A 27,614-nucleotide genomic window follows, 5' to 3' on the forward strand; every position below is an offset into this window, starting at 1 on the left:
TTTTCTTAGTGATCAATAGTGCTGTTATTAGTCCACCTTATGTAGTGTAGGTAATAAAAAGTATAAAGATAAAGAGGAAAGCCATGAGAAGCAAAATACAGTAATAAGGTGTAGGAAGAGGAATAAGACCAAACGAATCAGCTTGTGCGGATCTCTGGCTGTGTGCAGGCCGAGTAACTGCAGAGGAGCTTGCGGTTGAAAAGGGAGCTGGAGAACATCATGAAGCCCTAAAGGGAGGTACAGAAAGACCTCAAAGAAAAATGATGCAACAAACGATAACAAGCTGAAACAAGCGTTACGCCTAGGTCCCCCGTCGGGGAAGTGATGTGAGTTGACAAAGTGTAAGACGCAGAAAACATGCTATGATATGATATTTCGCTCACAAGGTTCAGACATATATGTGGTGGCGGCCATCTTGGAATTTGACGTGGCGACCCAATTTTCAATAGCATTCTTCCTTATGCCGAGATACATCCACACACCAAATTAGACGTTGGTACTGTTACGTGGTCCTCCCGGTGACTACCTGGTCTCGGTGACCCCCGGACCGTGAGAGGAACCCCACCAGAAAGATATATGATTTATACGCTTTCGTAACGCAATCAATATGAATTCCCATCAATAAGAAACCCCACACCAAGGATCCGGATTCATCAATAATATATTCCCAATCAATCAACAACAATCAACAATCAATCAACAATATGACTAAGATGGCCATCTCATATATTTCCCCCCTTTCCCCACTCACGACACCCTCAATAGTCACTGTCCCTCACAATGTCTCTGGGCCCCTCCAGACCAAGGTGAAGGTCGACTTCTCCGCACACGGGCGGTTGAACGGACCCCTGGCTGACGTGCTCCAAACGTGCACATCACGTACCGGGAACAGCTGCTGCAGCGCACACCTCCTCGGCAAGCCACCGAGGTCGGAGCCCGTGATTGCGGCCTCTGGGCTGTGAACGGCTCGCAAAGCGCGCGAGGCCCAAGGTGCGACCCGTACACGCCCTCGGATGCGTCGAGGCGAACAGTGCCGGACGCTTGGTTCCTTCCAGGAACCCACGGCAACCTGACACGTAACAGGCAATCACCCCGCGCAGGTAACTCCTCTCGCCAGACGGGCTTTTCAAACGCAGCGTTCCAAAGCAGATAAAGATCGACTCGGCTCGCGTCGGAGCTGGTCGAGGATCAAGATGGCCGCTTCTCTCTCGACCTTGTCTTTTTCTTCTTCTCCGGTTCACCATCCCGTTTCCGGTCTCCTGTTATCAGGAGCGCTTCTAACCATTTAACCACAACAACCTTTAATAAATAAACATTAATAAGAAATGACCTGAATAGTAATTCACATAAATCCAGAATCCGTAACAGTACTTCGCTTATTTTTTAAGATATTCATCTCACAAGGTTCAGACATACATGGCGGCGGCCATCTTGGAATTTGACGTGGCGACCCAATTTTCAATAGCGTTCTTCCTTGTGCCTAGATACACCCACACACCAGATTAGAAGTTGGTACTTCGCTTATTTTTCAAGATATTCAGCTCACAAGGTTCAGACATACATGGCATCAGACATACATGGCGGCGGCCATCTTGGATTTGGACGTGGATTGCACTCACACACCAAATTCGAATGCGGTCCTTCGCTTACGCACGCAGGCATGCCCGCACGGACGGACACACGGACGGAGGGGAAAGCCATAGTCCCCCTTTCGCTCCGCGGTGCGACGGGGGACAAAAATGCTCAATAAAATAAATTAAGGATGTTTATTAATGGCCATCACAAAGCTTTGACCAATAACCCCCTTTTTCCCATAAGCCCTTCAGTTCAATACACTGTACACAAATTCCTTGTACACGTCGCTTTCCTGGATCGTAATCCTCACGTATGTGGAGTCTCTACCTTAGGGTGCCTTCACATACACGGATTATTCTTACGAGTCCTTACGGATCGCCAACTCGTAGTCAATCGCAAGCATCCGTAAATAACGGAAGATGATTTTTGACATGTCAAAAGTTGTTGCGAGTTGTGACGAGTTATCTACGGATACCAGCGAGTTATTTACGGATGCTTGTGATTGACTACGAGTTGGCGATCCGTAAGGACTCGTAAGAATAATCCGTGTATGTGAAGGTTGCATTATATAAACCAACATTAACCAGAAAGAGCAATCAGAGATTGCACATGCTCGCCAGGATGTATTTTCAGTGGTTTTTAAGGCTTTTGTGTTAAAACAAATATGGCGGCCGAACCACGTGATCGATGACGTCATCATTTTTTTTTCTCCACCAATTGATTCCTAGATTAAGCTCAATAAATTTCATCTTGATCGGATGAAGTTTTGTACTTGTCAAATTATGACGTCATAATAGGGACACCTATGACAACATTATTAACAGATGTTATTCCACATGGAGAGTTCTTTACAATGAGCCATGTCTTAGATGGAGCACAAGCTAAGACATATTATACACACATATTATACATTACACACAGGAGGTCCAACTTCAACAACTTTTCTACCCCCGTTAATTTCACCCTAGATCCACTTTTTTGAAATACCAACTTCTTTCCTGAAAGTCCTAGCAGTGTCCATGTGTTTTATACCTCTTCCACTCCCCCCCCCCCCCCCACTCCTCCCCTTCGCATGCCTCCTCCCACTAAGCCCTCTCCCTCCCACAGATCTTCCGTTGTCCCTGTTCTCTGCTGTTGTACTTGTGCGCTTCCCTCTCTCTCCCCATCTTGTCTCCCGCTCCCTTTATTATATGTTTTATGTGTCAGTTTATTTTTTTTTGTGATTAATGTTAGCTCTTACACGAGCCTCGATCTTGTATACAAAAAAACCCAAAAACTTCTAATATAGGGCAAATGTCCATCTTGTAAATCATTAATTACGAAATCTCCAACTTTCACACCATTTTTGTTGAGCTTACACATGAAGGACAAACATCTAGAGGCATAGCTAACCATGTGCTCAACCTGATGATTCCACTTCAGATTGTCCTGCATGACGACAATGAGACGCTTCATAAACGAAACGGTTTCCAAGGAAACACTATTGATTTGCTAGTTAAGGAGAGGGTAGTGGGTTGTGCACAAATGATATCCACATTATTCTTCATTTATCCGGCTTAGGCATCATGTCATTGTCATTACACCATTGATCCTACGTAACTACAGATTAATATTTTATTAAATAATCCAATCCATAATAGTTCACTCTGACAATATTAACCGGTAAATACTATAACATCCCATCGCCTCGAAGAATTTTCACACCAGTGAAATGAAAATTGTATAAAACATTCATAGAAAAGCAAGCTCGTACAAGTCGTGTTGTATCAGGTAGTTTGATGATATACTTCCTGGCACTTGAGTGCAGTACTGCCTTTTGATTATCACAAGATAATATGTCTTGAAGTGTCCTAAGGGCCAGACAAGGCAGCTGAAATGTCAGACGTGGCATTAAATAGGACAAACAGAAGCAGATATTGAGAGACTGAGTGAGATTGATGGAAATCTGCCTTAGGGTAACCGATAGCAATGAACAGGACTCAGGAAATGTGTCTGGTGGGGGGTTAACAGGGGAATTGAAGTGCACACATTAAAAAACCGACCATCATCAGATTTTCAGCAGTGAAGGGCAAAACGACTGGAGTACCAGGTCCCCAACCTACAATGCACACTACACGCATTCACCGCATGTGCACACCTGCACACTACAACAATAAAGCTTCGTTAGGACCACTCCCAGGGCATACTCAGTTTGACTTTGTGCCAACAAATCAATTTAATTAGCGTTAGAAATGCCATAGCGAAGCCAACATGAAGCTATTCAGTGGAAACGACTTATACCACAGTGACAGTGTTCACATTTACAGTCTCGAATTGATTCTCTTCCTGATCGGTGTCATGATCACGATATGAAGGTGAAGCCAGTGAAGTGTAAATTTATACAGATTAAATTTCTTCACAATTCACCATCTGCTGTTCACCTGGACATTGAAGATGTCCCACTCTCACAAACTCCTCGGTGTTATCATCCAGAATAGTCTCAAGTGGGATCAACAAGTACATCGTCTCGTTAGGAACGCTTCACGACGACTTTACATTGTGCGCAAATTGAAGGAAAATGGTGTCGAGGCTGAACATCTGGTTTCGATTTATAAAATGGTAAATTATTTCGACTAGCAACGGTACCCGCCCTATGGGTGGGGCTTCAATTGGGAGGCCCAAATGAAAAGGCAAAATATCAGAAATTGAAGGCTTTTAAAATTTTAAACGATATATAGGCTCCGGGCCAGGTATGGTCCATCTGCACCCCCCCCCCCCACAACTCTCCGACCCTGGGTTTTTCTGAACCATTGGGGTGTCCTGGGGTGGAAATCAACTGGTAACAGTAAATAAACTTGGACTCACTACCCATTTGGTACCTATATTGGATGGTACCCTCAAAACAGCATATTTTTAAATCCGCGTTGCGCCATATTCGACACACGTGTTCTTTTGGTATTTGTGCCTGCTAATATTAACTCAGAATAAAAAGTTATATACCAAAAGAAAGCTGTTCATCTACTGATCATCATAGAATATTGACACATTACTTATAATGGTACCTTAATGGTCATAACTAGTGCTGAATAGCAGTACCCCACTTTAACGTAACATAATTCGGTATCGACCGTACTATTTCATCTTACACACATAATATGAACACATTACACCTGATATGCTTACATATATATTTTATTGGCTTTCTCCTGTATATCAGCTTTAATTTGATACCAGATACATCCCCATAGCTTCAATTCTCTTTTTTATACAGCGTGTCAAAGATACTACCGGTATGGGGTGATATTGTAGGCGATGCTGCATTTGTCAATTTACAAATGCTGCCACGTATATCATGTACATATATGTTGGACACATGACAAAATCTATGTATTGTTAATATGTGTTACTTAATATATTGTTGTATTGATGTATCACTGTAGTTTATTGCAGGAATTTTGACGAAAATGGCATGCAGATCCTTCCATGTTTGTATCCTGCGTAAATTGAGATCATCAGATTGTACAATTATGTTATTTAAGTGTCTCTTACAGCGACAGAACGAGTCAATTAGTTAAGTTAAACACCTTTTTTTACATAGTTAAGTATGCAATATAAGATATTTTTTATAATTAAGATGCAATTTATAATAATTATTCAGCTTGGTACTTACCAATATTTTGATGTGTTTTGCAGGTGAAGTAACAACGCTAATATGGAACATCCGGCGCGAGCGAAACGTACACGTGAGAGTGAACAACCACCCATTGTGTGCATAACTCATGTAAAGGGACTGAGCTATGGAGAGTTGCACTTGTTATCTGGACTCAAAAATTCTGAGAAGAAATTGGCCAAGCTGCAGGAGGTCAAAGAAAGACGCCTTGCACAACCCCCACAGTCTCCGCATATGATGAAGAGGCCACCAGAGAAGTTGGCCAGCCTTATGTCATTACCACATTCGATTTGGGGGTATGCATGAAGGTATTCCCCCTAGTATGGAACTCCCCCGACAAGTACGAAAGTCACATCATTCTAATAGGCACCTTCCACCTTGTTTGTGCTTACATGAAAATGATGGGTAAGAAGATGGCTGGGTCTGGTCTGTCAGATATCCTCCTGGAAGCAGGATTGATCGGTAGTGGATCTATCACAGGTGTGATGTCGGGAAAGAATTATGACAGAGCGTTACACTGTCATAAACTTATGCTGGAATGCTTGGAGAGGCTTCTCTTGGCGGAATACCTCAACGAAACTAATGCTGATGACCTGTTCGCGTCCCTCCCTGACGACTCAACTAGAAGACTGCAAGATCTTGTTGAATCCCCCAGTCAAATGACCTTAGAAGCTGTCTCGACGGATGAACTCATCATGAAGGTCATAGATAACTATGATACATTTCGACAGAGTGTAGCAAAGGGACGATTGGGGAAAACTGCTGAGCTCTGGGTGTCGTACATGGACCATGTACGTCTAGTCCTCTCACTCCTTGAAGCTGTAAAGACTAACAACTTTGTCTTGTATGTTGCGTCCATCAACGGTATGACTCCCCTCTTCTTCAGCTTCGGTGGCCAAAACTACGCCAGGTATTTGTCGTATTTCTCCATCTTCTTAGCCAACGTAGATAGCTCGCACCCGGGAGCTTTGACCCTCATTCGACGAGGAGCAATCAGTGTTGCTCGCTCCTTTATCCCTGGGAATCGCTGTGCTGTTGACAAGACAATGGAGGAAACCTTCATGAGACATGCAAAGTCTCATGGTGGTGCTGGTGCGGGTATATCTGGACTACTCACCAATTACCAGGCATATCAGAGGTGGGTCCGCACCCTTCACGAAAGGTCTCTCTACGTTGATGCATGTCTTGGTATGGCTCACATGACAGACAGCGGACAGGACACTAAGCATCGTGATGTACGTCCCAGAGAGGTGAGAAAAGGAGAGAGGTTGGTGAAGAAGACCATGGATGCGGTATGCAGTTTCCTGAATCCATTCACGGTAGACACAAAGGACCAGCTGTTGATTCTATCGTCAGGCGGTGCAGCCTCTGATGATGTTGCTGCAGATGTTCTGAAGGCTGAAGCCATCGGTCAACAAGCTCATGATAAATTTGTTGAGGTCCGACTGAAAACTGGCGAAGATTTTTTTGAACCAGTAAAACGACTCAATCTCAAAACTCTGAACAACATGAACAAAAGTTCCAAGACCAAGACTTCAAAGAACAAAGTCACCCAGTTCAAGCACCAGGGAAACGTTGCATTTCAGCTTTTGCTGAAATCGCAAAATCAAGGGCTACAACTTGACCTAAAGGAACTGATGTCATACCCATTAACTCCAGTACCATACAGCTTGGCGACCGGAGATGGGTACCTAGCAAAGACAGACAAGGCAAAGGCATTCCAGCTCCTGACCAAGGACTGTACTGACATCACTGTACCACAGGCAAGGGTCACCCTGACAGTGTATGACGGAAATGCCACCTTCTACTATCTAAAAGACATTCCTAACAACTTCAGCCAGATCTGTTCCAAGGTCTTTGACATCATCAGTAAGACAGGAGATGTGGTGTTCAGCACAGATCAATACCTACCTGGATCAGTGAAGTCGATGGAGAGGCGACGTCGCGGCTGTGGAGAAAAGTTGATTCTAAAAGGAGAAGCTACAAAGAAACCGCAAGATTGGAAAATGTTTCTCTCGAACGACGAGAATAAAATCCAGTTCATCCGACTGCTACTCAGGCTCTGGAACAGTGACCAGTATGCTTCTCGGTGCCATGGTCGAAAAGTGATCTTGATATGTGAAGGGAAGGCATACCAACTCACATCCACAGATGGTCAGACAACAAATGCCAAAGAGTTGCCTCAGCTGGAATCGTCTCAAGAAGAAACAGACTCGCGCGTGATATTATACGTAAACTACGCCAGGAGCCAGATATATGAGTTTGTTCGAGTGAAGAGCCCAGACTCGGATGTATTCTTCATCTTACTGCACTACGCCGCATCGATAAACGACATAAAGATACTGTTTGACACAGGCACAGGAAACAAGCAGAGGCTAATAAACGTCAGTAAACTCGCAGCAGACTTCGGCCAAGAGAAGAGTACTGCTCTTATGGCACTTCACGCCTACAGCGGTTGTGACAGCACTAGCGCTTTCCGAGGGATTGGAAAAATCAAACCTGTTAAAACGCTGCTTCGTCTGCCGCAATACATCCCTATTCTCAACAAGCTTGGAGATACGTGGGATGTGCCAGAAGAGCTGAACAATCAACTAGACAGCTTCACATGTGCCATGTATGGAAGAGGAAAGGTATCACACGTTGATGATCTGCGACTCCTGAGAATAAATGAGCTATGTGCCAAGGAGAATCGTCACCTACCCTCAGGCAATGTAGACATGGCCAATATTCCACCATGTATGAGGAGCCTCACACAGCACATCCGAAGGGTCAACCACCAAGTGGGAATTTGGAAGAGAGCTCACGTTCCTCGACCAAGGATTCCCAAAGCAAGTCCAGGCCATGGCTGGGAAGAGGAGAAAGGCTGCCTGGATCCTCTCTGGTATGATGGAGACATGCTTCCACGTGAGCTGGCTGATATAGCTCAGGTCATGTCAGACGACGATGAGAGTGATGATGAATCAGGTGATGAAACACCTGATGATATGGATCGTGTTTTGTACAGTGATACCGATGAAAGTGACAGTGACGATGACTGATCATGATGGACATATGCCATTCGTGCAAGCAAGCCAACTTGACTGCACTCATGCAGTGTTTGACTTTTGTTGATAATTAACAAAATGCAATTGTTTGTTTGTGTTCTTTTGAGAGTGGATACTTGTATTCTATCTATAATTCCATTAATCTCTGTGTGTATGTGTGTATGTGTGTATGTGTGTATGTGTGTTTGTATGTTTGTCTGTGACCGCTGTTTCTCGACAACCACGGGTCCGATATACTTTAAACTTGCCAGGTATATTGCTGGGGACCAGAGGATGTGCCTTTTCAAGGTTTGAAATTAATCGGACAAGTACTTACCGAGCTATGGCGATTTCTTTACCAAACACCGCAAGCCGTTCGCTTTGGACCAAACCATTTCATGTAAATAGAGGGGGGGTTCTGTGGTCGTTGCGAATGGACCAAACCATTCATGTAAATAGAGGGGGGGGGGGGGTTCTGTGGTCGTTACTGCCACGTGGTTTCAAAGTTTTTTTTTGTTGTTGTTGTTTGCACGCATGTTTTTTTGCACCCACGTACGGGCACGCCCTAGGATGTTTACACACACACACCCCTACACAAATTTTTTTTTTTTTTTTTTTTTGGCAAGGAACGGGCACCCACGTACGGGCACGTCCTAGCTTATATATAGTACGGGCATGCCCTAGTATGATATAATGTGGTTAACTGAGTGTACGACATACATATGTAATTGTAGGGATAAAACTGACTGTTAATATTATTATGATATCTGTTGTTGAGCAATAATGTTTGGTTTATCATCAAAATATTCGATACTAAAAATTTTTTCAATGGGATGTTAAAATTTAGTTTCAAATAAGAAATATTTTTACTTTTACAGTAAATATTCGAGCATTACATTGTTACTGTTCTGTGGAAGGTGTTTGACCCAGTGTATGAATATTAATATGATGATATTAAAAACTACTGTGATTAATAAACAAGTTTTTCTTGTTTAATATGTTAATAAGATGGCAGTATGATTATGATATTCGATTATGAATGACATTTATAAGTGTAATAGGCAGTTCTTTTGAATATAGACAAAGACTGTTACCGAGATTATATGATTCATGGTTCCCGCGAAACAGGTAGTATCTTTGACACGCTGTATAAAAAAGAGAATTGAAGCTATGGGGATGTATCTGGTATCAAATTAAAGCTGATATACAGGAGAAAGCCAATAAAATATATATGTAAGCATATCAGGTGTAATGTGTTCATATTATGTGTGTAAGATGAAATAGTACGGTCGATACCGAATTATGTTACGTTAAAGTGGGGGTACTGCTATTCAGCACTAGTTATGACCATTAAGGTACCATTATAAGTAATGTGTCAATATTCTATGATGATCAGTAGATGAACAGCTTTCTTTTGGTATATAACTTTTTATTCTGAGTTAATATTAGCAGGCACAAATACCAAAAGAACACGTGTGTCGAATATGGCGCAACGCGGATTTAAAAATATGCTGTTTTGAGGGTACCATCCAATATAGGTACCAAATGGGTAGTGAGTCCAAGTTTATTTACTGTTACCAGTTGATTTCCACCCCAGGACACCCCAATGGTTCAGAAAAACCCAGGGTCGGAGAGTTGTGGGGGGGGGGTGCAGATGGACCATACCTGGCCCGGAGCCTAATATATAAACATCCGTTAAATCATATCACACACAAATCATTAAAATCTAAACAGTACATGGCACCCATTTTGAAAAAAGAATGAATTCTGCAAAACGGAAGTGACCGCTACACGTCTTTCTCAGTCACACGTTTTTGTGTGAAGAGTGCGCGCCGAATCTGTAACACGGAAGCAGCCGCTACACCTGTTTCTCAGTCGCTTTGCACACGCTGCCGTGTTACTTCGGAGCCGCACGTTTATATAGGAAGAGTTCGTCAGGAGTCGATCTACTCTCTCCTGGTATGTAGAATTTCAATAAAAGCCATATCACAGTTCATATCGGTAAATATTATTCCATCGTGTTTGGAAAAACTGGAAAACTTGGAAAAATAATATAGCCTATTTTACTCCAGGAGGTCCTAGGATTACCCACCCAAAATATCGTTGCGATCGGTTCAGCCGTTTTTGCGGGACCTTCAAACGGACAGACAGAAGGACGGACATTTGGTGAATTATAGTAAGATGCGTAAATTTGGAGCACCTGTGGTGTCTTCTGGCATTACCGTTGGCAAATCCCAATGGATTGAATGTATCCAGAAGAGAGCGCTCTGTAGGATTGTTTTTCCGAAACTTTTGAACTCTCTTAATATTTCCTCACTTGTTGACAGGTGTAATTTAACTCGATTTGCTAAATCCTTGCTCACTTCTGAGCGGCGCATGTTTTGCCCACAACTCGACGCTATGTCCGGTCGCGGCTTTCGAACTCCCAACAGTTGCATGTGCCTCAAACAAGAACTCAAAGATGTCAACAATCTTCTCTTCTGTTTGTGATTCAGTTGTTAAATGCTCATCTTTATATTAATGTTTTTATTTATTTATTTATTATTATACATTTTTCATTTTTCATACAATCTGCCTGTGCATTTAATTATGTGATTATTTCGAATATTTTCACTGGTAGTTTTATATTTTATCATCAATACCATTCCATTTTGTTTTATCTCGATGGAACTGAACTTTTTACGGCGTAGTCCATAGGGGAAATGCCGTCTAGAACAGCGTTTGTCTGCCCATATGTATGTATGTATGTCCCTCAAAAAGGTCCACCAATCAGAGCTGAGGATCTGGTCACATGACAGGGGTACGTGTTGTTGTTGACAGGGGTACGTGACCATTACAGTTGCATATTTTACTAAAAGGAAATATAATAACCTTCTGTGGAATCTTTTGGGGTCCCAGCGGGTGTCGTAAGGTAGGAAGGAGGTTTCAGAAATTCCTCAATACAATTACGATTTTGAAATGTGATCAACACGGACATTGCTCAGGAATGCGGAAGTGAACAGATGATGACGGTTCGCTAGTTTGATACTATAATTCACCAAATGTCCGTCTGCCCGTCCGTCCGTTTGAAGGTACCGCAAAAACGGCTGAACTGATCGCAACGATATTTTGGGACCCCCTGGAGTAAAATAGGCTATATTATTTTTCCAAGTTTTCCAATTTTCCCAAACACGATGGAATAATATTTACTGATATGAACAGTGATGTGGCTTTTATTGAAATTCTACAAACACTGTTTCGATTTTGATGACAATTATGAACCTGCCGCGAATGCAGAAGTGGACAGATGATGGCAATGCACGGGTTTGATAATATCCCAATACAACCGTCATTCAATCGTAATGTTAAATCGTTAAACGTTAATCGTGTTAATCGTTTTGTGAAAGTATCAATTTATGATTGGAATTGAGTGAATACAATTACGATTTTGAATTTGTAATTGTGTTCACCCAACCGTCCGGAACTTCACATCAGGATTTAAATATTTGTTTATGTCACGAATGTTGTTAAAAGTTAATTTTTTATATTAATGCTATTTAATTTGTGATTGGAGTTATGCTGTTTGGAATGAAAAAAGAGATATCGAGTTCAAATGAATGACGAAATGCCGTGATGGTTTCTAGTTTCTAAACATGAATTTGTGGATCGCCATATGCAGATTCACCATTGACTGGGTATGGAACAAACGTACCCGTTTGTTTGCGAACGGGTACGTTTTTCATGGAAGTCCTTCACGAACTTGCTGTCCATGTCTGACGTGCGACTGAAGGTGCTACAGGAATGTGGAAATTATTGGTTTCATGCTTTAGCATTCGCCGTTTCTGCATTGTCTGCTGCTGGCCTCCCATCCATGCGTAGCACGGGCACCTCACCAGTAGTATTAATTTGTGATTGGAATGATAAATGATGCTGTTTGGAATGAAAATATAGAGATATTGAGTTCAAAGCAGAATGAGGAAATGACGTAAGGGTTTACATCCGCGACATTGGCGGATTCCACATTTCCAGTTTCGCCATTGACTGGATATAGCAACATTCAGATTGGGTACGTGTTTTTGTCCAAGTCCTTCACTAACTTGCTGTCGATGCCTGATGTTCGACTGAAGGTGGCACAGGTATGTGGAATTTATTGGTTCATCATTTGCCATTCACCGTTTTTTTTACCCAAGTCATTCACGAACCGGATGTCCATACCTGAAGTCAAAAATTTTAATACTTACATCAATTTAAAAAAAACCACCTTTAGAGGCCACTTACATCAATTGATAACTGCTAATTGGTATCCCCACCCAGGTCATACTATCCTCTTCAACTAAAGTATCAAACAAGCCCGGCTACACCATTATTAGTCGATCGGTCTTGTTTAGTCCTGGAACTACTTCTGTTTATTTTGGAATTAAACCCAAATTTGATTTGATAACGAGCATTGATGAAAAGCTTCATCAATGAAGACATGGAAATCAAGGCAGTACAGAGCGATTGAGCCACAGATAAAAATACAACCTCACCTATAATCAGAATCACTGATGGGGATCCAGGTGTAGATTCTCGTGTCTTTGTCAACATATCTCTGTAAAAAGCAATGAAAATCAGACAGCAGATGAATTTAAGTATTTTGTGTGGAGATGTATGCAGGTTTTAATTATCGTTCCCATTCACTCAATGTAATCCATTGACTGGAGTTTAACAGTCGTGCGGCAAGGAAATGGATATCGGAATATGAAAGTCCACCAAGTCTGAAAAATCTGAGATTTATAGGTGTGATGAGGCCTGTAAAGCATGATAATACAGGCCACAAACTCACATTACACAAATTTATCATGGAACCACTGTCTTTTGAAATGGTGACCCAACCACCTGTGAAACCACCACTGGACCATCAGTTGAAATCCACTCCATTATCAGAGTTTCGGCCCATTACGTCCAGAACCCCAAGAGCATTAGTCAAAGCAAAAATGTGATTAAAAGGGTGATTACACACAGGTGTGCACAATTTGACAAGACTTGCCAACTTTAAAAATGCTTTGCATAACGCAGAATAGATCACGTACCAATATCCTGGTACCTGTTAGCATCCCACACTTAAAGTCCATCATTTTGTCACAGGAGATGGACTGAAACTCGAGACCTTTGCCTTCTTAATGTCCGCACTATTTATCGGAATGCAGATACATATGTACGGTACACATATCCACGCAAGACAAATACACACCAATGATCAACTTCCTGCTAAGAAGAACATCACTACTACTAACCGTATATCTCATACGACTCAGACTTCTCTGGAAAAGGGAAAACCAGAGAGTAATCTTTCAGTTCTTGACTGCAAAGCTAATAATTTGAAAGCCAGAGGTGATTTGATTTTTGTGCCAGTAAACATGAGCAGGGTGCTGTGCTGTGCTGTGCTTTTCCTTTTCTTTACAGGAGCGATGCTCCTGGAAGAGGAGGGTAGAGTGGGATGAAGATCAAGGGAATGAACGAACAGGAAAAGAAGAGCTTATCGTTTCTTGATATCGCTCAGATGTCACTCTACCAGTTGCTCCATTGGCAGCGGAAAACACCTTGCAGCCCAATGTCTCCAGCACAAGAGATGCCAAGCCACAGTGTGTGTCGTCGGTGGAACTGATCAGGAATTTCTTCCATCCCAAATAGGGAGTTCTGCCGGTTAACATAACCTGGAAGCTCGAAATGAGCTTCATCTGACATGATTTGTCTCTCAATAAACCTGGGTCATCTCCCTCGAACATCCGAACAAATGTGTTACAAAATTCCATCCTTCTTTGTTTGTCATCTTCACCAAGTTCTTGAACCATTTGAATTTTGTAGGGAAACATCCACTCCACCATCTTAGTAAATCTTGTAAGGATCCTAATCTGAAATGAAAATAATATTATACATGATTTTAAAAAAAAGAATTTTGCACAAGTTTCAAATGTGTCAGATATTTCTTGCCCACCCTATATTAGTGAAAATGGAGGAGATTTTAAATGAAGACAAGTCAGGAGATGACGATGGTTCACGTATTCAATGACAAAGGACGGACTATAACCGAAACAGGCCCGGACAGGCCAGGCCCGGAAATGTCAAAACGAAGGTTACTGACCTTGAAATGAGATAGAAAATAATGTATAATCAGTTATGAGGTTAGTTAGCTACACAATACCGAAAATTCGGTTCGATTCCGACAACTTTGAAAATATGACCTTTGTGACCTTGAAATGTCAAAACGAAGGTTACTGACCTTGAAATGAGATAGAAAATAATGTATAATCAGTTATGAGGTTAGTTAGCTACACAATACCAAAAATTCGGCTCGATTCCGACAACTTTGAAACTTTGACCTTTGTGACCTTCAAAGGTCAAAGGTTGGGGATTCTGAAATTTGTTGGAAAACTTGTATTTCATTATGTATGTGATAATATAAGATAATGTACGACATTTCACCCTATCAGGAAGCGAACAATGTAATAAAACCATCAAAAATCGACTTTTCTAAATTTTGTGACCTTGTGACCTTGACCTTGGGGCGAAAATGAAACATCGAGCTCCGTGGGGCTAGACACATGACATTGGCCTAACCAAATATCGAAACCTCTGTCAGATTCCACCAAACCCCTCGGAGAAGATGTAGCTTGAACTCGATTACCCCCTAAAAAGACATCTTTTTCGGGCGTGGCTCCACCCACAATGGGCGCAATACGCCCACTCTAGGCAGGACACAACTAGATCATGATATCAACCTCCCACCCAAGTTTCATCAAGATCAGATGATATCATCGGGTAGTTATGCTGCGGACAGACAGACACACACGCAGACAGACAGACAGACACACGCAGACAGACAGAGAGACACACACACACACACACACACACACACACACACACACACACACACACACACACACATTGACATGACAAATATAGTGGTCACTCTGTTTGAGAACTCGTGAACCAATTGGAACATCATAAAAGGGCAATGTCGCTGAGTCGGAGAGGACAGTCGGCTGTTGCATGGCATTATGGGAAATCTAGACGTGGATTTGACCTAGGGGGACCCGCGTATGAGGCGTCGCATCCAATCAACGTCAGCGATTGGTGTGTGAGGCTTGGTATGCTAAAGACCAATATGACGTCTAACTAATGAAACAATTGACATCCCAACATAATATATCTGCTAATACTGCTAAATCTGCTAATAATAAGTTTGTCAAGAATGGGATGGTGCAAAGTGGAAATTAGGTCAAAAAATAAAAACAAAAAAGATGGGTAAGTAGACAACACCAACATGGTATGCATACACTGCAACAAAACTTGACCACTCAATACCAATTAACCGCTTCATCATGTAATGCAGGCACATCACCACACTACACACACACTAGCTCACCAACCACAATGGCTCACCTATAAAGCACATGACCAGCTTGCCAGCACACGATACGTATAGGCCGAATTACCATGACATAACACATGCATGCTGCATTCAAGCGCCACCATCTATGTGCGAACAACAATAATGTGCCTGGCAAGCTTGAGCAATTTTCCATACGAATGCCAAGCAAAGGGTGCACGGTGTGTTTGAACAGGGTGTAATTGACCATGAAGATAACAATGGTGAACTGCTGTATGGATGTTCAAGCGGAGACCAGAATTCCTATCATTCAATCCCAACCGTCATCCCGGATCAGGGAGACAAACGAGAGCACCGTCAGAAAAGACGATCTCAGTGGCTTCCCAACAAACAGATGGACAATTTCATTGTATGTTGATTTCAGGAAATAAGTTGTTTATTTCACAAATACAAATTGAGAAAATGAAATACAATTCGTTCAGGTGTAGTTTGCATTAAATATTCTGCCTGTATTACTGCGATAAGAAGGTTCTCAGAGCTTTCTGGGAATGTTGTTGTCCATTAAAGGCATTTGTGCAATGTGGAAAGGAAAAGCATCTGGTTCGTCAAACAATTTGGTGCCAAACAAGATGAAAATTATTATTGCCGATATGGATTGGTAATTCGTCTCACCCCTAAGTGGATGCGAGACTATTGCAATGCATGTCCTGTCTGTGTGTGTAGGTGTGTGTGTGTGTGTGTGTGTATGGGTGTGTGTGTGTGTGTGTGTGTGTGTGTGTGTGTGTGTGTGTGTGTGTGTGTGTGTGTGTGTGTGTGTAGCTGTGTGTGTGTGTGTAGCTGTGTGTGTGTGTGTATCTGTATGTGTGTGTAGCTGTGTGTGTATCTGTATGTGTGTGTGTGTGTGTCTGTGTGTGTGTGTGTATCCGCATCTATATAAATTAATTAATTATTTATCGATTAATCATGTAATCAATTAATTATTTAATTTTTCGATTACTTAATTATTTAATTTTCAAAAAATTACAGCTTCGGATGAAACACTGTTCGTTTAGGTATGCCATTAGCCAATTGATTCAGGAATTAATTATTTCATGATTATTATTTATTTATTTTAATGACGCAATTAATCAATTATTGTACACCTCTCCCTCCCAATACCATCTCTATGTGCTGCACAGCAGCATCGCCGGGCGCCTTAGGCACTCCAGCAATGCCGTGCTGGAGGATATTTATTTATTTGGCATGGCGGCGGTGTACTTTGAATGTATCTGTCCTTGTTTGTTTTTTTGTTCTTACATGTTTGTTTGTTTGTCCGGGTGATATCTCAGCTATCATTTGAGCTAGGAAGCTCCAATTTGGGCACAATAGTGAGCGTGTGCTTTGTAAAAAATGATATTTATTTATTTTTGGATCAAGCAATTAATTGATTAATTACTTAATTATTAGCGATTTATTAAGTACTTATTAATTTTCTTTCTCATCTGGGCAATATTTCAGGCACCTTTGGAGTTAGGAAGCTGATATTTGGACACGACAATGACGAAATTATTTGGCTGTAAATGGTATTGTCGATTTATTGATTAATCAAATAATCAATTAATTGTGTGTTCTATTAACTATTATGTTATGTATTAATACAAATAAAATGATGTATTAATTATTTAATTTTCCCATTAACTACCTAATTAATTTCTTTTTTAATGGTTAAAAATTCAGATGAAACGGTGGCGGTTTAGGTATGCTATTCGCCAAATTATTAATAATTTAATTATTTCACGATTACTGTTGATCAATTATTATTTTTTTGTACACAAGATCGAGGCTCGTGAAAGAGCTAACATTAATCACACAAAAAATCAAACAGACACATAAAACATATAATAAGGGGAGCGGTAGACAAGATGGGGAGAGAAGAGGAAGCACACAAACACAACATTTGAGAGCAGGGAAATCGAGAGATCTGTGGGAGGCTTGGGGGGAGGAGGCGTGGGAAGGGGTGAGAGAAGGGGATGGGGGGGGGGGGGGTGTGACAAGTATAAAACACAAGGACACTGCAAGGACTTCCAGGAAAGAAGTTGGTATTTCAAAAGAGTGGATCTGGGGTGAATTAGCGGGGGTAGAAAAGATCAAGGTTTTGAATGGGGGAAGATAAGAGATGGTGGTGAACAGCTGTTTTGAAGACCTGGAGGGAGGAGTGGGATTGAAGAGAGTGGGGGAGTTTGTTCCAGAGGTGGGAGTAAAGAGGAATGAAAGAGTGAAGGTGAGCAGAGAGTCTTGATTTTGGCAGTTTAACCATAAGAGGGTTGCTGGCAGATCTTGTGTAACCTGTAGTAATATTTGGGGGACAGCGCCCAGAGAGAGCTAGGGGAGCAAGGCCGGAGAGGAGTCGGTAGAAGACAGAAAGACCACTAACCTGCCTGCGGTGAGTAAGTGAAAGGCCCTCGGAGTTATCTTCATCGCGGGAGATTCCAATGAATCATTATTATTCAATTCCTATTTTAATTATTAATTTAAAAATAAAATTATTGAATTTTTAATTTAATAATTAATTATTCATTTTAAAATAATAAAATTAATAATAATAATAATTAATTTAATAATTAAATTAATAATTAAATTTAATAATTAATTATTCAATCAATTCCTATTTTCATTATTATTTGCTTATTTATTTTCTTTCTCATCTGGGCATTATCTCAGGCACCTTTTTAGCAAGGAAGCTATCTGACCACGACAGTGACCAAGTAATTTGGCTATAAAGCATATTTTTGATTTATTGATTAATCAATTAATCAATTAATTATTTATTTCGATTAATTAGCTTTTTAACAATTTTGAAAAAGTTACAGCTTCAGATGAAACACTGATGGTATAGGTACGCTATTGGCGAATTGATTAGGAAATTAATTATTTTACGATTATTACTCGTATTTATTTATTTTAATTACAATAGAAAGCAACGAAAGTATTGTAGTCCACGAAGATGGCAGATGTGGAGGTCAAAAATTTTTTTAACAAGGAAAACACTTCCAAACCTTCACTTGGTGGTGCTAGTTGCGGAAGAGATGATAATGTTCCCCACTATGTCGCTCTCAACATGAGCTTTTACATTTGTTTTAAATATAAGTCTGCAGGTGGGACCAGACTACAACTGAATAGAGTTTGGTAGAGTATATGTTTGACTTTCCACCTGTACTTTGGTGAAATTTCACATTTCTTACCCTGGTTAAGGAGTGACTGAGCAGGTAATTGAGCAGGTAAAGCATTGTTACATTGCTCTCAATGGCATGGATTAAATTTATCAGGGCCGTTCAGTGGAAATTTCTGTACCCTATAACAGAGTGGTTACCTATCCAGGAACAATTGTAGCTTTGAAGCATTCACAACTTGTTGTGAGTGTCACAACACTGTCAACCATAAAGGCATTGTGTTGTTCTTGGTGTCCTGGGTTAAGTGTAACTTGGACAGCACATCTGAATGGTGACCATTCAGGGCCAATCCTCAGCCGTGGAGTAGTTATTTCTAACATGTCATGGACATCATGATACCACATACAGTCACGTGAAAAAGTAAGTACAGTACACCCCATGTAAAGTTTTGACTTTTTCAACATATTTCAACATACAGCTATTTGATCTTCATTTCAACAATATTGATAGATAAAGGTGATATAATATAACAAATATCATGAAACATTCACATTTTGTAGTCCATTGTATAATTTAAATAAACATAAATGCAAATTTCGCATGTGGTAAAAGTAAGTACACCCCTACATTTATCACTACTTCAAATACCGTATATACCGGTGTATAATACGCACCCGTGTATAGTACGCACCCCCAACTTCCACCATCAAAAAAATAAAAAATAAATCATTCATTTTCAGATCACAGTAGCGTGAATCTATGCATTTGTACACAAACTAAAAAATAAAATGAAGTAAAATAAAAGACCGATGTGGCTTTTCAGAGCGGGAAAAGCCGTTCTATTCACATTCCGGAAGCGGCGTTGCTTTGAGCGGCAAATCCATAGAAAGCACGTAATGGTACAAAACCCGCTTGCCATCTGGAGCGAACGGGCAGCAATGGCGGCCCTGCATGTCGTCGCAATTGTGCATGACGCAACGGGGAAAACGTGCAACCGAGATCGCTTTTCGTAAAATACTTTTTTTCGTAAATGTATTGGAAAATTGACTTGTTTTGAAGCCGAGTTTTTTTCCTATCCCCGTGCATAGTACGCACCCCCAACTTTTGACTTTTTTCCGATAAAAAGTGCGTCTTATACACCGGTATATACGGTACCTAAAATTAGAATCAGGTGCACCAGCTCAGGTGCAAATGATTAGAACATCGTTAGAGAGGATCTTGGAGGAACCTGTCTTATTTAAACCTCAGACATTTCGTTTGGTTTGCTCTTTGTTGTTGAAGTGTGCGTCGTCACCATGCTTAGATCAAAAGAGCTCTCTGAGGCCTTCAGAAAGAAGGTTATAGATGCCTACGAGTCTGGGAAGGGATTTAAAAAGATCTCCAAACAATTTGAAATCAATCCTTCGACTGTCCGGAAGATCATCTACAAGTGGAGAAGATTCCAAACAACTGCCAACTTGTTCAGGCCAGGCCGCCCCAGCAAGTTCAGCCCAAGAACAGACCGAAAGATGCTGAAAGAAGTCTCTCAGGACCCCAGAATGACATCACTGGACCTACAGGTAGCTCTTGCCACTGTTGATGTCAAAGTGCACGAGTCTACCATTAGAAAGAGGCTGCACAAATTTGATCTACATGGGAGGTGTGCCAGGAGGAAACCTTTGCTGTCTAGAAAGAACATCATGTCAAGACTAAAGTTTGCCAATGAACACCAAGGCAAAGACCAGCACTTCTGGAACAATGTGCTCTGGACAGATGAGTCAAAGGTAGAGCTATTTGGCCACAGTACCAGAAGACATGTTTGGCAAAAACCAAAGACAGCATTTGACCACAAGAATCTGATACCAACTGTAAAGCATGGTGGTGGAAATATTATGGTTTGGGGCAGCTTTGCTGCATCAGGGCCTGGGCAGCTCACCATCATAGAATCCACTATGAATTCTTCATTGTACCAGAGGGTGCTTGAGGATAATGTGAGGCCATCTGTCGGGAAGTTGAAGCTCAACCGAAGGTGGACCTTGCAACATGACAATGACCCTAAACATACCAGTAAATCCACCAAGGAATGGCTGAAAAGAAAGAAATGGAGGGTTCCGGAATGGCCAAGTCAAAGCCTGGATCTAAATCTCATCGAGATGTTGTGGGGGGATTTGAAACAAGCTGTGCATGCAAGAAACCCCTCAAACATTGCACAACTGAAAGAATTTTGCATGGAGGAGTGGGCAAAAATTTATCCCAGTCGATGTCAGAGACTGGTAGACAGTTATAAGAAACGCCTACTTGAGGTTGTTTCTGCCAAAGGGGGCAATACCACCTATTAGAGCCAAGGGTGTACTTACTTTTTCCACAAGCGAAATTTGCATTTATGTTTATTTAAATTATACAATGGACTACAAAATGTAAATGTTTCATGATATTTGTTATATTTTATCACCTTTATCTATCAATATTGTTGAAATGAAGATCAAATAGCTGTATGTTGAAATATGTTGAAAAAGTCAAAACTTTACATGGGGTGTACTTACTTTTTCACTTGACCTTATCTACAATATGTGATAAATAAAGACTGACAATTGAAACACTACACACCCCTCATTCATAGAGGAAAAACTGGTTTCAGCTTTTGGAAATGGTCACCAGGTTAATATATTACAGGAAACTTGGGAAGAAACATATTACAGGAAACTTGGGGAGAAACATATTACAGGAAACTTGGGGAGAAACATATTACAGGAAACTTGGGGAGAAACATATTACAGGAAACTTGGGGAGAAACATATTACAGGAAACTTGGGGAGAAACATATTACAGGAAACTTGGGGAGAAACATATTACAGGAAACTTGGGGAGAAACATATTACAGGAAACTTGGGGAGAAACATATTACAGGAAACTTGGGGAGAAACATATTACAGGAAACTTGGGGAGAAACATATTACAGGAAACTTGGGGAGAAACATATTACAGGAAACTTGGGGAGAAACATATTACAGGAAACTTGGGGAGAAACATATTGCAGGAAACGTGGGGAGAAACATATTACAGGAAACTTGTGGAGAAGCTTTGGCTGAGGATGAACAAAAAGAAGATACAAGGTAGAGAACATCTCAAAGTCACCTTGTCCTCAGACTTTATAAGAGTTTCAAAGCGCCGAGTTCCTGACTCCTTGTCAATCATGCTTCTCCTAATCTGAAAAAAAAAAACAGACAGCAGGATAATTCATCCCCCACCTTCTCCATCCATGTATTACTCCTTCCCACACAGTGAATGCACTTCCATCCATTATTGTCATGAACCTAAGGCACACCATATGATCACAGTGATTAAAGAGCTGGCTACAGGCCATACACCATATGTCTCTATCTGCATTGCTTTTTAAACATTTAAAACCAATGGCAGGAAAAAGAAGGCATAGTGCTATATCGCAAGTTAATTGTTTTGTTTTGAAATATTGAATACACTAAGTAAATGATCACTTTCAGTATTAAATAATTTCTCTCCCCTGGGACAAAAAAAGGAAAGTTGCAGTTAACACAAGTAACTGATGACAAAAATCAACGTAAGTCATTTCAAGAATGACTCGTTTTTTTTCAAGAATGACAAGTCTTTTCAAGAATGGCTCAGGTCTTTTCAAGAATAACTCAAGCCTTTTCAAGAATGGCAAGTCTTTTCAAGAATAACAAGTCTTTTCAAGAATGACTCAAGCCTTTTTAACAATGACTCGTCTTTTCAAGAATTACTCAAGTCTTTTCAAGAATGACTCAGGCCTTTTCAAGAATGACACAAGTCTTTTCAAGAATGACTCATCTTTTCAAGAATGACTCGTCTTTTCAAGAATGACTCGTCTTTTCAAGAATGACTCGTCTTTTCAAGAATGACTAGTCTTTTCAAGAATGACTAGTCTTTTCAAGAATGACTAGTCTTTTCAAGAATGACTCGTCTTTTCAAGAATGATTAGTCTTTTCAAGAATAACTCAAGCGTTTTAAAGAATATTTCAAGCCTTTTCAGGAATGACAAGTGTTTTCAAGAATAACTCAAGCCTTTTAAAGAATAATTCAAGCCTTTTCAGGAATGACTCAAGTGTTTTCAAGAATAACTCAAGACTTTTCAATAATGACCCCTTTTACCTCCACTTTAGTCCCACTTGAAAGCTCAGCATCCAAAATGTCCAGGGTAACTGGTTCTCGAGCATTCTCCACCTGTTAGAAGCAATGGTAACCCGCATTGAACATTATAATTAAAGAACAATCACATTATTGTATAAAATAAAGATTATAAAACACTTTTCTTTTCTTTTTTGCATCGAGAATCGAGGCTCGTGAAAGAGCTAACATTTATCACACAAACAAATCAAACAGACAAACAAACAAAATATATATAAAGGGGAGCGGTAGACAAGATGGGGGAGAGAAGGGGAAGCACATAAACACAACATTTGAGAGCAGGGACATCGGGAATGTGTGGGAGGGAGAGGGCTTGGGGGGAGGTGGCGTGGAAAGGGGGGGTGGGGGGGATGGGAGAAGTATAAACACAAGGACACCAAGGACTTCCAGGAAAGACGTTGGCATTTCAAAAAAGTGGATTTGGGGTGAAATTAGCGGGGGTAGAAAAGTTCAAGGTTTTGGATGGGGGAAGATAAGAGATGGTGGGGAACAGCTGTTTTAAAGACCTGGAGGGAGGAGTGGGATTGAAGAGAGTGAGGGAGTTTGTTCCAGAGGTGGGAGAAAAGAGGAATGAAGGAGTGAAGGTGAGCAGAGAGTCTTGATTTTGGCAGTTTAACCATAAGAGGGTTGCAGGCAGATCTTGTGCGACCTGTAGGAATATTTGGGGGACAGAGCCCAGAGAGAGCTGGAGGAGCAAGGCCGGAGAGGAGTCCGTAGAAGACAGAAAGACCACCAACCTGCCTGCGGTGAGTGAGTGAAAGGCCCTCGGAGTTAGCTTCATCGCAGGAGATTCCAATGATTCTGAAAGCTTTAGCTTCAACAGTGTGAAGACGAGCCAGGTGTGAGGCAGGAGCACCAGCCCAGAGGGGAGAGCAGTATTTCATTGAGAAGTACATTTGATACAATGTTGTGTGCACTTTGGCTTTTTAATAATTTGAGAAAACCCCGACCGTGCAAACATAACTTTAAAAAACAGAGTTCCTACCTGAGAAAAAGGAAAGTCGTTCAACACCCCCCCTACAGAAAAGGTTTGACTTGACAAGGTGTTAAAATAGACAATCTAGACCACCTCCAGGTAGTATGTGGTTTCATTAAAATTCTACAGGCCACTATACAGTGCGTATCAAAAAAAAAATGTAATCCGAATTCAAGAGGTTAATATGAAAAGGTTATTTAGTTTGACAATTTACATGTGGTTTCCCAATTATGAGGAGATCCTCAGCTTTCCATTGATGCCTTTCATGCATCATTGCTGTCACACATGACTGAGTACATGTTCATTGAAAATGACAAGTTCAAATCGTATTTTTACAAGTTTGGCTAATCGGTGCAAGACAGTTTTAAATGGACGCATTACTTGTCGACTGCCAAGTTGATTAAGTAAAATTGTTAAGCTGGTCTGGTAATCGTCGGTTGCATCATCCTTTGTTTAAGATGGGTATTTAAGATGGGCCTACAGTGTATGGGTTTCGAGACAGTCTGAGTCATTGAAAAGATGGTTCAACTTACGACTGAACAGCGGACCTTTGTGGTTACAACCTTTCACCAAACTGGAAGATTGCAGCGAACCCGTGATGCGTTCAGGGAACGTTTCCCAGAACGGGAGCCTCCAGCAGCCAAAACCATCTGGGCGAATGTTAGAAAATACCAAGAGCATGGCACTAGCCTCAACCGCAACAAGGGGAATTCTGGTAGGAGGCACACTGGGCGATCGGAAATGAACATTGCAGCAGTAAGGCAGCAAGTTTTGGAGCATCCTTGGGATACCAGCACAAGAAGAAATGGGACGGGATTGCCTTCGGCAACATTCAACCGAATCACAAGACTGGACCTCCACCAACATCCATATTGGATTCACATCCGGCATCAACTTACGCCAGGGGATTTTACCAGGAGGCTGGTGCCTGCCAGATGGTTGATAGCACGTTGCGAAGCAGTTGTCAATTTCCTGCAGTATCTCGTTATCGGCGACGAATCTGCTTTCGCCATGGATGGCAAGGTCAATACCCATAATGTTCTTGAATATGCACCGACAGGACAACCCCCGGAATTTAATTTTGACACCAACATGAATCGACAAAAGTGGACTGTTTAGTTGGGACTTTGTGGAAGTGGTTAGGTGATCGGACCATTTTTCTTTCAAAGGAATGTCAATGGTAACAGGTATCTGCAGATGATCAATGATGAAGTTTTACCGCAGCTGGAGGAGAACTTTGAGCGACAGGTTCGTGGTGTCTTCAGATATCTCTGGTGGGACCAAGACGGCGCCCCAGCACATCGTCTTATCGCTGTCCGAGATCGACTGAGGGTACTCTTTGGAGACCGAGTCATCGCCCACAACCATGCAGTGGAATGGCCGCCAAGATCACCTGACCTCACACCATGTGATTATTTCCTTTGGGGACATTTAAAGAACAAGGTGTTCGTAACTCCTCCCTGTGATCTTGACGAATTGCAGGGCCGTATTCGACATGAAGTGGATGCTTTGCACTTTGCGCATGAAGTGGGTGCATAATGGCCAATCATTCCTGAGAAAAGTTCACATCTGACGTTCATTTTGCACCAATTATCCTGACATGCATCGATTAGCCAAACTTGTAAAAATGTGATTTGAACTTGTCATTTTCAATGAACATGTACTCGGTCATGTGTGACTGCAAAGATGCATGGAAGGTTTTTTTTTTTTTTTTTTTTTTGTATGCAAGATCGAGGCTCGTGAAAGAGCTAACATTAATCACACAAAAAATCAAACCGACACAAACCAACACATAAAACACAAAATAATGGGGGCGGTAGACAAGATGGGGAGAGAGGGCGAAGGACACAAACACAACATTTGAGAGCAGGGACATCGAGAGAACTGTGGGAGGGAGAGGGCTTGGGGGGAGGTGGGAGAGGTATAAAACACATGGACACTGTAAGGACTTCCAGGAAAGAAGTTGGAATTTCGAAAAAGTGTATCTGGGGTGAATTACCGGGGGTAGAAAAGATCAAGGTTTTGGATGGGGGAAGATAAGAGATGGTGGTGAACAGCTGTTTTAAAGACCTGGAGGGAGGAGTGGGATTGAAGGGAGTGGGGGAGTTTGTTCCAGAGGTGGGGAAAAAGGGGAATAAAAGAGTGAAGGTGAGCAGAGAGCTTAGATTTTGGCAGTTTAACCATAAGAGGGTTGCTGGCAGATCTTGTGCGACCTGTAGGATTATTTGGGGGACAAAGCACAGAGAGACCTGGGGGTGCAAGGCCGGAGAGGAGTCGGTAGAAGACAGAAAGACCACCAACCTGCCTGCGGTGAGTGAGTGAAAGGCCCTCGGAGTTAGCTTCATCGCAGGAGATTCCAATGATTCTGAAAGCTTTGGTCTCAACAGCATGAAGTCGAGCTAGGTGTGAGGCAGGAGCGCCGGCCCAGAGGGGGGAACAGTATTCCATTGAGCTGTGGATGAAAGCCTTGTATGTGGTGAGGAGCTCAGATGTGCCAAGGAAGGGCTTCACACGACGAAGGATGCTCAGTCGGCGACTTGCTTTGGAGGCCAGCTTGGAAATGTGGTTTTCCCAAGAAAGCTCATGGCAGATAGTGAGACCCAAAAGCTTGAGCAACAGAACTTCTTGGAGAGGATTGTTGAGAAAGTAGATGGGAGGGTTTTCCAGTCGGTCTTTTCGGAGAGACAGTAAGAGTGTGAGATTTGTCAGGAGTGAAAGACATGTTCCACTTGTTTGACCAGTCTGTGATTTTGTCCAGGTCTGCAGAGAGTGAGGAGGCTGCAGACTGCCGATCTGAGGGATGAGGAATGGAGCGGCAGAGAGTGGAGTCATCAGCAAAGAGATAGAGAGGATTTTCCAGAGAGTCAGAGAGATCATTGACGAAGACCAGAAAAAGCACAGGGCCCAGTACACTACCTTGGGGAACTCCAGCCAGAACAGGCAGGGGCGATGAGAGAAATCCATTCAGGGCCACACGTTGACTACGACCAGAGAGGAAGTCCGCCAGCCAAGCGTGGAGATTGCCATGGATACCATAGGAGGAGAGTTTGGTAAGCAGAGCAGGGTGCCAGACCGTATCAAAGGCACGTGATATGTCAAGGGAGACAGCTCTGATTTGCTGTTTGGCATTTAGGACCTCCATCCATTGTTGAGACAGCAGAAGCAACATGTCCAGAGTAAAATGACCTGGTCTGAATCCAAATTGATGATCGGAGATCAAGCCATTGGAGAAGAGGATGGATTTGATATCCGAAGCAATGATGGATTCCATGACTTTGCTGATAATTGGAAGCAGGCGGATTGGTCTGTAGTTGCAAGGATCTGTTTTTGCACCTTTTTTGTGCAAAGCGGTAATGTTTGTTGATTTCCAAGATGCTGGCAGATGACCTTGAGCAAAAGAGAGGGTGAAAAGAACAGAGAGAGGGTGAGATAGAGCGGCAGAGCAGGATTTTAGGACCCGTGGGCTAATGCCGTCTGGTCCAGTTGCAGAATCAGAGTTGAGGTTTGACAAAAACTTCACCACCTTGTCAGGAGAGAAGGACACAGAGTCCAGGAGCAGTTGGGTTCGACTGGGTAAGGTGGGAACAGAGAGAGATGGGTTTGGAACACAACATTTTGAGGCAAACACAGAGTTGAGGCATTCGGCTTTGTCACGTGCGGTGTCAACTGTTTAGCCGTTTGAGGTGAGGGAGGGGATGGAGGGGGAACAAACACCAGAAACGGATTTGAC

At 41.8% G+C, this 27,614-nt stretch overlaps 1 protein-coding gene across 1 annotated transcript in view; it reads right to left on the reverse strand.

Annotated features, from left to right (window-relative positions):
• LOC137436297 (voltage-dependent calcium channel subunit alpha-2/delta-2-like) overlaps positions 1 to 27,614 on the reverse strand; it is a 208,918-nt gene that overhangs the window by 81,496 nt on the left and 99,808 nt on the right. Inside the window, exons 14-16 of the mRNA XM_078786300.1 lie at positions 22,873 to 22,938; positions 21,862 to 21,933; positions 12,756 to 12,817 (exon numbers count right to left, since the gene is read on the reverse strand). Coding sequence (XP_078642426.1) covers positions 12,756 to 12,817; positions 21,862 to 21,933; positions 22,873 to 22,938 — 200 coding nt within the window. The remainder of the gene's footprint in view (positions 1 to 12,755; positions 12,818 to 21,861; positions 21,934 to 22,872; positions 22,939 to 27,614) is intronic.

Source organism: Myxine glutinosa, chromosome 11, assembly GCF_964187855.1.
Source record: "Myxine glutinosa chromosome 11, kmMyxGlut1.1, whole genome shotgun sequence".
In the NCBI taxonomy this organism is placed as follows: domain Eukaryota; kingdom Metazoa; phylum Chordata; class Myxini; order Myxiniformes; family Myxinidae; genus Myxine; species Myxine glutinosa.